Source organism: Capra hircus, chromosome 29 (assembly GCF_001704415.2).
Source record: "Capra hircus breed San Clemente chromosome 29, ASM170441v1, whole genome shotgun sequence".
Lineage (NCBI taxonomy): Eukaryota > Metazoa > Chordata > Mammalia > Artiodactyla > Bovidae > Capra > Capra hircus.
In genome coordinates this window covers 9,879,409-9,894,684 of record NC_030836.1, presented here as the reverse complement: position 1 = coordinate 9,894,684, position 15,276 = coordinate 9,879,409, and the positions used below count along the sequence as shown (strand labels likewise).

At 37.9% G+C, this 15,276-nt stretch overlaps 1 protein-coding gene across 11 annotated transcripts in view; it reads right to left on the bottom strand.

Moving 5' to 3' along the window:
• The window catches only part of DLG2 (discs large MAGUK scaffold protein 2), a 2,364,981-nt gene that overhangs the window by 1,825,378 nt on the left and 524,327 nt on the right, over positions 1-15,276 (bottom strand). For all 11 annotated transcript variants that reach the window (XM_018042817.1, XM_018042821.1, XM_018042823.1 and 8 more), the window contains one exon: positions 13,110-13,184. In XM_018042817.1, coding sequence (XP_017898306.1) covers positions 13,110-13,184 — 75 coding nt within the window. The remainder of the gene's footprint in view (positions 1-13,109; positions 13,185-15,276) is intronic.

The window sequence follows — 15,276 nt, the reverse complement described above, 5'->3', positions numbered from 1 at the left end:
CAGCTGCAGCTTCCTTAAGTCGATGTCAGAGGGAACAAAAAAATTTTCCAGGGGCTTTTCTGAACACAGAGAAAAAGCCCTTGAATTTGAAAATACCTAGACCTACCACAGCATTGCTCTTAATCATTTATAAATGACTGAAGCACCATATTCATTTTTTTTTTTCAGTGCGGGTTTATCTTTTTATTGTGAACAAGAGTACAATTCAGGATATGGTTTCTGTACTGTTAGGGAAAATTAGATGTGCACACACATATTCAGCAGTGGCATCAGAAAAGCGGTTATTTTGAATAATGTTTCCTGGCCACCACTGTTTTTCTGAGGGCTCACAGACCTACCCAAAATGTCCCTTGCTACTTTGCCAGGTTTACAGCTCTTTAAAAATTTTTTAAATTTTTTTATTATTTTTAATTTATATATATATATATTTTACTTTACAATATTGCATTGGTTTTGCTACACATCAACATGAATCTGCCACGGGTGTACATGTGTTCCCAATCCCAAGCCCCCCTCTCCCCTCCCAGCAACACCATCCCTCCGGGTCATCCCAGTGCACCAGCCCCAAGCATCCTGCACCCTGCATTGAACCTACACTGGCGATTCGTTTCTTATATGATATTATACATGTTTCAATGCCATTCTCCCAAATCATCCCACCCTCTCCCTCTCCCTCAGAGTCCAAAAGATTGTTCTATACATCTGTGTCTCTTTTGCTGTCTCGCATACAGAGTTATCATTACCATCTTTTTAAATTCCATATATATGTGTTAGCATACTGTATTGGTGTTTTTCTTTCTGGCTTACTTCATTCTGTTTAATCAGCTCCAGTTTCATTCATCTCATTAGAACTGATTCAAATGTATTCTTTTTAATGGCTGAGTAATACTCCATTATATTTATATGTACCAGAGCTTTCTTATCCATTCATCTGCTGATGGACATCTAGGTTGCTTCCATGTCCTGGCTATTATAAACAGTGCTGCGATAACACTGGGGTACACATGCCTCTTTCAATTCTGGTTTCCTCGGTGTGTATGCCCAGCAGTGGGATTGCTGGGTCATAAGGCAGTTCTATTTCTAGTTTTTTAAGCAATCTCCACACTGTTCTCCATAGTGGCTGTACTAGTTTGCATTCCCTGGAGAAGGCAATGGCACCCCACTCCAGTACTCTTTCCTGGAAAATCCCATGGATGGAGGAGCCTGGTAGGCTGCAGTCTCTGGGGTCGCTAAGGGTTGGACATGACTGAGCGACTTCACTTTCAGTTTTCACTTTCATGCATTGGAGAAGGAAATGGCAACCCACTCCAGTGTTCTTGCCTGGAGAATCCCAGGGACGAGGGAGCCTGGTGGGCTGCTGTCTACGGGGTCACATAGTCGGACACGACTGAAGTGACTTAGCAGCAGCAGCAGTTTGCATTCCCACCAACAGTGTAGGAGGGTTCCCTTTTCTCCCCACCCTCTCCAGCATTTATTGCTTGTAGACTTTGGATCGCAGCCATTCTGACTGGCGTGAAATGGTACCTCTTTGTGGTTTTGATTTGCATTTCTCTGATATTGAGTGATGTTGAGCATCTTTTCATGTGAAGCACCATATTCTATATTAGCCTCCCTCTACAAGCCTGTGACAAACAACCCTGCAGCTTATCATGGAATGATCTCTGAGAGAAAATTTCATATTTAATTCTTATGTCAAATGATGAAACCAAGAAAAAGAAAGATAGAGCCTGGAAATCCTTTTAAAGAAAATTCATTATTAAAATTTCATTAGCTCTGAATGGAAGGACATAACTAAATTCCTAAATGGTCAGGTTTATTAGAACTCTCTATATAGTGGTTATCTACGTGGTGTTCTTCTCCAAATAAGTCATATGAGAATAGACATCCTGCTGGTGCTGTGAAGGAAGACCTTCAGATGTGCTACTGTGGCTGCCAATATGGATGTCCAGCAATGCCGTGTTACGCAGCATTCAATGTACAGAATCCAGCTGGCACCTCTCATGACATAAGGCACAGATACTAAAAAAACAGTCTCTTTTGAATTATTGTTCACAGATGGTTGGATGGCATCACCAACTCAATGGACATGAGTCTGAGTAAATTCTGGGAGTTGGTGATGGACAGGGAGGCCTGGCGTGCTGCATTCCGTGGGGTTGCAAAGAGTCAGACATGACTGAGTGACTGAACTGAACTGAATTGTTCACAGAAAACTCAAGAAAATATATTTGCTCAGGAGAGACAGTGAATTATGTCAGAAATAGCACCAGATTGGGTACATAAAAATATCAAAGAATATTTTTTTGCAAGGTCAAAAACCATTTCACTTCTCTGAGCCTCAGTTTTCTTATCTGTCAAATAAGGGAAGAATTATCCTTCAGCAAAGCCAGGTGTAGACTATGAGTAGGTAGACTGTACTTTCAGGAATCCTAGACAAGTTTTGCATAGTTTCTCAATAGAAAGTCAAGGCATTCTTACAGCACATGAAAATTTTAAGTATTAAAAACAAATATCAAAACAAACATACAAATAAACAAAATCCCTCTTTCAAGATAAAACACTCAACAAACTAGGACTCAGAGGGAACTTCCTTGAGCTGATAAAAGCCATGTATAAAAATCCCACAGCTAATAATATGTTTAATAATGAAACACTGAACTTTCCCCTAAAAGCAAGAACAAGACAAGAATGTCTGCTTGTCCTAATTTTATTTAATATTGTACTGAATATTCTCACCAAGGCAAGAAAGTAAAATAGAAAGCATCCAGATCAAAAAGGAAGAAGCAAAACTATCCCTTTTTGCAGATAACATGATCTTGTATACAGAAACTTCTAAGGAATTCACTGAAAAGCTATTAGAACAAAGAGGTTCAACAATATTACAGGGTACACAAACAATAAGTAAATAATTTATTGTATTTCCATATACCAGCAATGAAGAATTTGAAAGTGAAATTAAGGAAACAAACATTTTATAGCATAATAAACAATAAAATGTTTGGTAGCAAATTTAACCAAAAAAATGCAAAACCTGGTACTTTGAAAACTATAAAACACTGTAGAAAGGAATCAAAGACCTAAATAAAGAGTAAAGCATTCACTGGGTCAGAGAATTTAGTATTGTTAAAATGGCAATAATCCCCAAATTAATCTACAGATTTAGAGCAATCGTTATCAAAATTCCAGATGACTCTTCTGTAAACTGACAAGCTGATTCTAAATTCATATAAAAATGCAATGGACCCCAAATATCCAAAACAATCTTGAAAGAAGAAAAGAATTGAAGATGTACACTTCTCAGTTTCAAACTTACTACAAAGCAAGTAATCAAGACAGTATAGCACTGGAAAAACACATAAATCAATGTAATAGAATTGAAGGTCCAAAAATAAACCTTTACGTTAATAGTCAATTGATTTTCAACAAGGATGTAAAAGCAGTTCAGTGGGGAAATAAAATACTTTTCAACAAATGGTTCAGGGACACTTGGCTATCCATATTCAATTATACGTAAAAATTAACTAGAAATAGGTCATAGACCTAAATGTAAGAGCTAAAACTATAAAATTTTTAGAAGAAAATACAGGAGTAAATTTTTGTGACCTTGTTACATGAAGCCTCCTTAGATATGACAGGTGACATGAAAAAAAGTAAACTGGACTTCATCTACTTAAATTATTTTTGCTTAAAATGATGCGATCAAAAAATAAAAAGATAAACCATGGGATAGTACCCAATACCTGCAAATCATGTATAAAATAATGAACTAGTAGCAAGAACATACAGAAAACTCTTATGAAAGAACTAAAGACCAAAAAAAAAAAAAAAAAACCACACACACACAAAATGAAACAAACTTAATATAAACAACTTAAATAGACATTTCTCCAAAGACAAATGAATAGCCCAAAAGCACATGAAAAGATGCTCAGCACATCACTAATTATTAGAGAACTGCAAATCCCAAACCACAATGAGATATTACTTTATACACACTGGGAAACTACAATAAAAAGGAAAGGAAAGAACAAATGCTGATGAGGATGTGGACAACTGAACCTTCATACATTGCTGGTAGGAACATAAAATGGTAAGACAGCTCTGCAAAACAGTCTGGCAGTTCCTCAAAAAGTTAAACACAGTTACCGCATAAGGCAGCCATTCCTCTCCTAGGTATATACTTAAGAGAATTAAAGACATATGTCCATACAAAAACTTGCATGTGTACTCATGGCAGCATTATTCACAATATTGAAAAAAGGCAAATGACACAAATGTCTACCAATTGATGAACAGATAAACAAGAGGTAGTATGTCCATATAATGAAACACTATTCATTGAGACAAAGGAATGAGGAGCTGACACACACTACAACACGGATAAACCTTGGAAATACTATAAGTGAAAGACTCTAGTCACAAAAGGCCATGTATTTTATAATTCCACTTATAGGCAATGTCCAGAATAAGCAAATTCATAGAGATAGAAGCAGATTAGTCATTGCCAGGAGCTTGAGGCAAAAGGAATGGGGATGACTGCTAATGGGCTTGGGGTTCCTTTTAAAGAAATGAAAATGTTCTAAAATTGGTAGTTGAGTAGCACAACTCTGTGAATATACTGAAATCACTGAATTGTGCATTTAAATTGCTGAATTGTTACAGTGTATTAATTATATTTCAGTAAATCTGTGAAAAAATAAAAACACTGACGGAAAACAACAACAAAAAATTCCAAATACACATAGGAAGAATTGTCATAAGGATTTATATTAATTCTGTGTGATCTATCGGATTCTTGGCTGCATTATAAAAAGATAAGGTAGGAAGGGTTAGCTGAACGTGAAGGCCCTAAACTGGACATAGAACAACAGACTTGTTCCAAATAGGAAAAGGAGTACATCAAGGCTGTGTATTGCCACCCTGCTTATTTAACTCATATGCAGAATACATCATGCGAAATGCTGGGCTGGATGAAGCACAAGCTGGAATCAAGATTGCCAGCAAAAATATCAATAATCTCAGATATGCAGATGACACCACACTTATGGCAGAAAGCAAAGAACTAAAGAGCCTCTTGATCAAAATATAAGAGGACAGTGAAAAAATTGGCTTAAAACTCAACATTCAGAAAACTAAGATCATGGCATCTGGTCCTATCACTTCATGGCAAATAGATGGGGAAACAATGGAAACACTGAGAGACTTTATTTTGGGGGCTCCAAAATCACTGCAGATCGTGATTGCAGCCATGAAATTAAAAGATGCTTTCTCCTTGGAAGAAAAGCTATTACCAAGCTAGACAACATATTAAAAGCAGAGACATTACTTTGCCAACAAAGTTCCGTCTAGTCAAAGCTATGATTTTTCCAGTGGTCATGTATGGATGGGAGAGTTGGACTATAAAGAAAGCTGAGCACCAAAGAAGTGATACTTTTGAACTGTGGTGTTGGAGAAGACTCTTGAGAGTCCCTTGGACTGCAAGGAGATCCAACCAGTCCATCCTAAAGGAAATCAGTCCTGAATATTCATTGGAAGGACTAATGCTGAAGCCAAAACTCTAATACTTTGGCTACCTGATGTGCAGAAATGACTCACTGGAAAAGACCCCGATGCTGGGAAAGATTGAAGGCGGGAGGAGAAGGGGATGACAGAGGATGAGATGGTTGGATGGCATCACCGACTCAATGGACATGAGTTTGAGTAAACTCTGGGAGTTGATGATGGACAGCGAGGCCTTGTGTGCTGTAGTCCATGGGGTCACAAAGAGTCAGACATGACTGAGGACTGAACTGAACTGACTGAAGATTAATTAAGTTGGATAAAGTGGGAATTCTAGGGAAATATTAAAAGGTGCAGAAAGAGGACGCTGGAGACACAAACTTTGCTGGCTTCAGTTTTACTGTGGGCCTGCCTTTTGTTCCCAGATGGTTACCTACCATCCTCTATTTAGCTTCTCAGGTCTTGCCAGCAACCTCAGGACGTGAAACCTTCATCTCTGCACAGGCATGTTGGGTACATGTTTACAAGTCTTTTGTTCTTTACTCTGCGTAGTTTTTATGTGTGCTCACTGGAAATGCCCTTTCCTCTCTTGCATGAACCAACAGGCACCCCCAACCCCATAAATATCATGGGTTCCCTTTCTGAGTATGTTTCAAAAATCAGTGTCACAAAGATTGAAGGCAAAAGGAGAAGAGGATGGCAGAGGATGAGATGGTTAGATAGCATCACCGACTCAATGGACATGAACTTTGGCAAACTCTGGGAGATAGTTGAGAACAGGGAAGCCTCGTGTGCTGCAGTCCATGGGGTTGGACATGACTTAGCGACTGAACAACAACCACAACTGCAGCTCCCAGAAGGCTCTTTCAAACCCAGAGAGGAAGTGTACAAGCTGAAAGTACTGTAAGGGCCAGAAGAGAGGAGGAAACAGGAATGTCTCCATTGTGTCAGCCTAGTCCTCCTCACACTTTCTTGATTCAAAGTCCTAACTACAACCAAGTTGGAATCAGAGCCGTTGCACAGAGCTGACATTTCTTAAAGTGCATTGTGATTTTTCTAAGATAATTTCCCCTCTGGATTCTTTTTTGATTCCATGGCTACCACTCCTATGGCCAGACACACTCTAATCCCAGTGCAGACCAACTTAAGGCCCTGTACTCTGTAATTTTCCATAATTTTCTTAAAGCTGTGATCATCTTATCCTAACTTTTCGTTCTGTAAGGGAATTAACCACTGATAGTATGAAATCCTTGTCCTAAGAAATAAAAATCACATCCAGTCTTTGGAATACAGTACCCATCAAAGCCATCCTGGGTGAAATTTCCCAGCAGCAGAGTTGGCCCAGCAGGTTCTGCATTCCTAAGAATTCTGCAAACACTCAGAAAACAGACACAACATTATTTATTTTATGACTGGACATTTCTTAGTGCCATGGTCTGTGTATTTACTTGGGAGGTATACAAAATGAAGTCACATAAAGAACTGTGGAGGAAAGAAAGGGGGGAGAGAGGAGCTACCAAAACAAAGTGAATAAAAGCTTTACACTAGTATAGCAGAGCTTATGCACACTGTATTAACTGGTTTCAATTAGAGCGTATGATCCAACTGTGGATAATGGGAGGCGGACTGGGAGAACATGCTGAAACAATTAACACTTTAAAAGAACATCTCCTCTGGTTTCTTAGAGGAAGGTCTGTCTTTATTGACTTCCTATAAAACAGAAAAATTACTTTCATAATCTAGAGAGGCATGGTAGGGAAATTGTTCATATGCTTCTAAATTAAAGAGAGTATCTAGCCCCACTCTTCAAAAATGGCTTTATATTACTCAAAATACAAACATCTCAATATGACACTCCATATCATCAGTTCTTTCCTGTCAGAGGGCAAATGTTTATTTTCAAGAGCTTCAAGATTTCTCTTTTTATAGTCATAAAGAGTTGTGTATTAACTCATGGAAACTTCATGTCCCAGCCTGAATTCCTTTCAAAAGAAAGCGTTAGCCACTCAGTTGTGTCTGACTCTTTGTGACCCCACGGACTGTAATCTGCTAGTCTCCTCTGTCCATGGAGTTCTCCAGGCAAGAATACTGGAGTGGGTAGCCATTCCCTTCTCCAGGGGCTCTCTCCAATCCAGGTATCGAATTCGTGTCTCCTGCATTACAGGAGGATTCTTTACTATCTGGACCACCAAGGAAGCCCTTCAGAAGGAAGAGCCCTGCTAAATAAGGAGCCCTCAGTTAATGATGATGTACTGCCTGTCTTTATGCTTTCCCTCACCAGTTCATCCCCCTTCACTTTCTTCTAAAATGACCCATCTTCTTTTTTTCCTTTTACCAGTTTTCAAGCAATTACCATATGCCCAGTGTGTATTAACACTTGCTATGCATTATCTCATGTAAATCTCAAAATATCTCGTTACAGTTGTAAACTCAGAGAGATTAAGCAAATTGTTCAAGGTTATAAAGACAAGTAAGTGGCAGAATTCATATTTTAACACAAACTTTGAAGTAAAAACAGCAAAAGTGAGTCACTCAGTCATGTCTGACTCTTGGTGACCCCACTGCAGGCAGATTCTTTACCATCTGAGACACCAGGGAAGCCCAACACAAATCTTATTCAGTTCTAAACCTTTTATACTTAACTATCATCAAATATTGCATCTTCTCTCTTCTAAAATCCATCTTGAGGTAAATCTCCATTTTGAGAATTTATAGTTTTTTCTACAGACCATGGGCTTTCCAGGTGGTTCAGTGGTAGAGCATCCCCCTGCAATGTAGGAGATGAGGGTTCGATCCCTGGGTCAGGAAGAGCCTCTGGAGAAGGAAATGGTAACCCACTCCAGGATTCTTGCCTGGAAAATCCCATGGATAGAAGAGCCTGGCGGGCTACAATCCATGAGGTCAGAAAGAGTTGGAAATGACTTTTTGACTCAGCATGCACTATAGACCATTATATAGACCATTATATAGCATGTATTACCCACTATAATGATTATATGCATGTATTTTTCCCTGTTCTATCCAGAGGAATTGAAGGGTTAGTTACAATTTATGCTCAGTAGGTGCTTCTTGAATGAGTAAATAAGAATTTATATATTCAGAGTACAGTGTTCTAATATTTGCAAATGCTTAAATGATTTTTGAAAATATTTCCCATATCTATTTATAGGTGAATATCATATAACAATAGAGATAGGTAGATATAACAATATCCATGATAAGCTCCTTAATAGCAGAGATTTTATTTTCAACTTAGCTTTTCAAAACTCCTCTCATGATACTCTTTTTAAATTTCCAGGAATTAAGGGGTGTGCAAGCACACAATTATTCTATGTATTGATACACCACATGTCCAATCAATAAAATAATATGTTACAGCCATTTCTGAGTAATGCTTAATAATTAAGGATTGTTGGGTGACCAAATCCATGCATAGGCCAGAGTCAAACTGAGTGGACCAGAGAGCTGCGCTGAACAGCAGTAGCTGGTCAAGCCTCCTGCAGCTGGTCAACAGCCAAAAACTAATTCTTAGCCTATTTCACTCCAGATTCAGAGACCTGCCTGTCTTCACCTGAGTCCCACAACCTATGGGTCTCTTCTCATTTGTTAATAAGTGGCAGGGGTTCAGGTAATCACTGTGTTCATAGCTGTGGTCATACAAACCAATGTGCATAGAACCCAACTAAATTTAAAGTACAGAGGTGAGGAAGGCTAGCATCCTAGTGTTTAATATAGCCCTGCAAGGAGAGGTAAGTGAACAATAAAACTGTCACACTTCTCACTAGAAAAGATGCTTCACCGACAAGTATCCAGGAATTATAAATGTGTCCATGTTTCTGTATGATTACTGGAGGTAAATTTTCTATCCAGCATGAATCACAATCTCTACACTGTCATTCTGTCTAAAAGAAAAAGTCTTTAAAAATACTTCTTGGTCCCATTATTACAGAGATGTGGAGTGCCAAAAGAGAGAGCCTCCTAGAAGAGAATGAGCAAGAAGTAATAGAAGTCATTTTTGAGGCAATAGGTAGCTGTTGTTAGGCATCTGCAAAGCAATTTGGAGGGATAAATTTTCTTGGAAAAACCAGTGACAAAAGCTTTGCATTTGAAATGAACCTGAGGGCAAATGAACACACAAAGATCAGGACTGTTCTGAAAAAAGTAATAAAGCCCAATTATAAGGATACAATCATCCTAGAACAAAACACCAAGAAAGAACGAGGCAATAGGGATAGAAATGTAGGAAAGAATCAAGTGAATTTTAAAAATGCACAAAGATAACAGAAACTATCTATTTATTATGAATGAAAGTATGTATTAATTTATTTATAACCTGCTTCAGCCCATGGGGGATTTGAGACTAAAAAGACATTCTCTTAAACACAGGAGACTAAGATTTTCTCTATCTCTTGAGAGATGAGAAAATGAAAATTAATACCAGAACTACTTTACATATCTTATACAGTTTTGTTATGTAAAGATGCTTTTTATTACTGTATAGTTAACTATCCATACTTCTCACTTTAGAATGTGGATTAAGTCATTACCAAATTATTCCTTGCTCATTTTTATGTACCCAACTATTGTATATAACCAAATACTGAAATGGATGGACTATTATAAATTATCAAAATCCCACAATTCTGAGTACTTCTTTCTGTCTGAGATTACTACTCATTACATCAACTTTAATTCTAGTGGGAGCTCCATAAATGTTGCTGACCAGCGGATATTAGTTAAGGGAGTTTTATTTACTTTTTGGCTACAAATAAATCAAAGAACAATAAATTTCTCAAAACAAACAAAATAAAATCTAACATGAAACTCTGTTCAATGTTATGTGCCAGCCTGGACTGGGGTGGGGGGCGGGTTTGGGGGAGAATGGACATCCGACCATGTATGGCTGAATCCCTTTGCTGTTCACCTGAAACTACCACAACATCGTTAATCAGTCATAGCCCAATACAAAATAGTTTACAGTATCAAAAAAAAAATGTATATAACTTAATGGAAAAAAGTAACTTACTGGTTATCAGCAGATTATTGGGACCTTTTCACAAAATCAAAGAGAGATTTGAGTAAGCAAAACCTTAAAGGGCAAATACAAGGAATTTTAGCAACTGAGGTTCACAGGATGTTTCCCAAACTATTGTCATTCATATGATTCAATATTGATGGCTATCAGTTTCATATCTCTCTGGTACAGATTTCAAATACCCAGGAGACAGAATCCAACTGGCTCACCTGGAATCAAATATTTAGCTCTGGATCAGTCAGTCATGGCCCGGGACAGATTCAGAGAGCCCAAACACGGCCGTGAGGTGCCTACCTTTGCAGAAAGGAGTTACTGAACAGAGAAAGTAGAATCATTATGGGTTGCAGAATTCCTGCAGAAAGTGTCTGCCCCAGTAGGAGATGTATTGGGTTGGCCAAAAAGTTTTTCTGTAACATCATATGGAGAAACCCAAACAAACCTCTTGGCCAGCTCACTGTTACTTTTAAGTAAATGGCAAAGGAAATCTATGTAAACAGCAGCTCCCAATTCTAAAGCAGGAGCAAGAAGAAACATCTTTTTGATGCCCTTACCTAACCATAGAACTGAACATCAGATTTCAATGTTGGGCCTTCACACTTGTGATCTTCAGGAAGGATCTTAAGTGTAGTCATCTCCATATTTGATCTTTAGTGTCCTACAGCAGGAAGACAATCTGGGATTCTCAGATCCTCAATGGTCCAACTCCAAGGCAATAATGAAGGCTCAACTGTTTTGTTAAACCATAAAACACAGAATTCTAATAATGGATTTTCCTGCAGTAAGACTATACAAAATAACTAGAATGTCAAATTTATTTTATTTGGAGCTGGAATTATCAGTATACTGGAGGATCAGCTATTAACTGGAATACGTGAATGTGTTTGATAAAATGCAATCACTATCTTACTTATTTTTCATCTTTAGCAATTGCCATAGTGCCTGGCACAGCTGAATCAAATGACAAAATTTTGTTTAGTATGAAAACAAAATTCCTCAAAACACACACTCTTAAGGAAAAAGTATAAAACGATACCTGAAAGTCAGAAATGGAAACCACCTAAGAAGGTAAAATATATATTTATTCTTCTTCAGCAAGAAATATGAGGGTTGCAAAAAATTTACTGAAGCTTATATTATAAAGAGAAAATCAACAGATTGAAGATGCGTTTATTAAATCTACACTCACAGAGCTCCTACCATGAACTCAGGGATTTACCTAGATGTAGGTATACTAGGACCCTGAAGAATACATGATTTCTTTGGAGAAACAGACATATAAATCAGTAACTGTGAAATAATATCATCAGGGAAACAATAAAAGCAGTGATTGATGAAGAAATAGAATTATTAAAGCTCATCTTTTCTCTGGCATCAGCAGAGTCCCTAAGCATACACTCCCTTCTGACCATCTGCTCACAAAAGTGTGACATTTTTATTCTCCAAGTCTCGAGCAAGTCTCAGCTGCCTCCACACTGCAAAAATGCCTCCAAAATTTACCACCATCATCTCTCCTTCACTAAAGGTGACCCCACCATCTCATCTTCCACAGATAAAAGACAAAGAGACAAGCTTCCATTTTCTCACACAATCTGTGTGAGAAGCAGGCTCCCCCAGACCTACTGCCTTTTAACACAGTCATCAGTCATGCTACGATAGTGCAGCTGCGCCTTTCAGAAGCCTGTACCTCAACAAAAGATGAGGGTATTTATTAAAGAGTTCCACATATCACTTTACACTGCCTGCAAGGTGGGTCAAATGAGGGGAATGTCTCAAAAGGAACTTTTGAACTTTTTGTCCTCATCACACACAAATTATTTCATGACATGCAAACTGTCAGTTACAGCACACACAGTTCCCAGAGGAACCACTGTGCTTTCTATTAGGCAATGTATGTATAAAAGAGAATCATATGAATCGGTCACTTTCTTCACTTATTCAGAGCACAGCTTAGCAGAGTGAGTTCACGAAAGGACAGTCAGGGTGTCCAGAATCTATTCCCAGACTTACAATTCGTGCACTGTTCTTAGTTTCTCGGCATTTAAGTCTTCCATTTGCTACACAGGAATAATGACATAGTACCTGTTTGTTTCTAAGGCACTTGAAAATTCTGTGTTGGAAGACTTCACACAAATGCAGAGTCTATTATTACAACACGAAGAGTTGAAAACTGCAAATCTGTGTACTCATCACTATTAAACAGTCAACACAAGAATGGAAGAAGAGAAAGAATCTTTCTCTAAGGCATTTAAAATCAAGTATTCATGAACATGCAGCTACTGAGAAAAATAAATGGGCAAATATATTCATTTCAAAGACTATTCAATTGTAAACCAATAATCCATTTAGACAAATCTTTTGCAATTTGCTTTCACTCCAAAAAGAAATACATGCAATCCTTAATCACAGGTGTTTCTTATAATGAAGAGCTTTCTGAGGAGACATTCTTTCTCCTTTCAAAAAGTCTGCTGAAGTCTAGAATTTCAGAGTGTATTCTAGCACATTCCATGAAGGTTGTTCCAAAATATAAAAATAATTGTCTCCTAACCTGGCCACTCTTAGAATAATCCAAGCCACTTACAGTACAGTGGTGAACAGGCATCCAAGCAGGACCTTCCACCGAACAGTTCTGGGCTGGACACTTGCCTTGGTTTTGCTGCAAATAAAGAAAACTGATATTATGTTCTATACACTATGTGCAGCAATATACACCATTGATAGGTTTATCATCAACGTATTTATTGCCATATTTACAAGTACAGGAGAAATCTTTGAGGATGATTTTTTGGTGCAGTGCTGAAAGAAACGAGGTATGTTATTTCTACTCTTATCAAGGCCCAAGAAACTATTCTTTGCTTTGTTGTATTATTCTAAATCCTGGGGTTTTGAAATCAGGCTTTCTCAGCAGTTGGCCTTTCAGATCCCAGTGGGAACCATCTGAGAAGGCTCCAAAGCCAGAGGCAGACCTGGTTTCTCCTCTGGGTTCCCCGAAGACCCCGATACATCCTGTATTCCTGTGAGACCACTTGAGCCAAGTAACAGAAAGATGTGTTTACTTGTCTCCCCTTCCAGACTGTGAACTAGTAGTGAAGATCTCTCTAGGGCAGTTCATAGAACCAGAGAAAGTAGAGTTGGACAGGATAGATTTTAGAGGCCTTTCTTGTCAGATCAGAGACTGAGGTGCCAAGAATTGAAACCAGGAGCACAGATATTTAACATTCTAAATCATTTGCCAGGCAGTACTTTTCATATAAGAGATATTTCACTATGAGATACAGAAGAAATGTCTCAGGCTAACTTATTCTTTTGTTGTAACTCCTATAAATTCAATGCTAATTGGCCTTTTAGAGAAAATGAAGTGCTTTCTTTTAACCAGCAATACAGCTCCATCCTGTAATACGAGCTCTGATTAGTGCTAAAGCGGGAGGAAATGATTATAACAAACTTTTATCTTTTATTTTATTGCACACTCAAGTATAATACATAAAAATTACTAACAATATTAGCAATAATCATATAAACCACATATGCGATTTACTGAACTACTAAATATGCTAAAGATTATTCTGGATTCAGTATTTTATCACTCATTACTAAAACAAATATGGATAGAAGTATTGCTATGCCCATTTGACAGAAGAGAAAACTGAGGCTCACAGAGGGTAAGAAACTCATCTATAAGTTATCCTACAGGAAAGCAGCATAACTGAGACAGCAGCAAAAATCTAACTGACTCTGCAGCCCATGCATGCTCCTTCTATGAGAAGCTCATATTTTTCATTTTCTGTTTAATGGAGCTTAAGACATGTCATCAACTAACATGATTTCATCTTATCAATGATCCTAACATGTCTAATTTAACTTGAACAAAGTATTGGATTCAGTACTTGTGCTAAGAATCTTACTTTCTGATTTGTAAGCTTTTCAGAGCAACCTTTATTTAGGTGATTTATTTTTAAGGCATCACTAAACTCTGAAATGCTGTTTGAGTGATTATTGATAAAGTCACCATAAAAATACTTAGATCATCAATCTCCAGGCTCAGTATTATTGTTTAAATCAAAATAGGACGTAAAGTACCAACAGGGTATTTAAGGTACCCTGGACTGGTGTCAGGTGACCACAATTTCAAGCTAAGCTCTACCTCGTGCCTGCTGCCAAGAGGTGCTGTGAGTCTGGTAGTCACATCTGTAAAACAGAATTAGTATCTTGCCTAATTCACAGGGCTCCCCAGGTGGCTCACTGGTAAAGAATACGCCTGCCAGTGCAGAAGATGCAGGTTCAATCCCTGGGTTGGGAAGAGCCCCTAAAGAATGAAATGGCTAACCCTCTTCAGTATTCTTGCCTGGAAAATTCCATGGACAGTGGAGCCCAGTGGGCTACAGTCAATGGGGTCACAGAGTCAGACATGACTGAGTGACTCAGCATGTACTAATTCATAGGACCGCTCTCAGATGATAAAGATTTGCTTCCGATAACTATCACAATTTGCAAGGACTTTATGAAAAAGGACATGCGAAGTAAAAGGACAATTTTATTTTCCTTTTCTGATAGGATAAGTCAGATAGATATAATTTACCTATATATAAAGATAAGCTTTTTGAAATTTGAAAGCATTATTAAAATGCTATTATTTCTAATTATGAGAAGTCATACCAAATAATGTTAGTGGTGAAGAATGTGTCTTTTGTAGTAATTCATAATAGTTATTAGTAGTAATAGTACTACTAATAAGCCCTTTTTATATC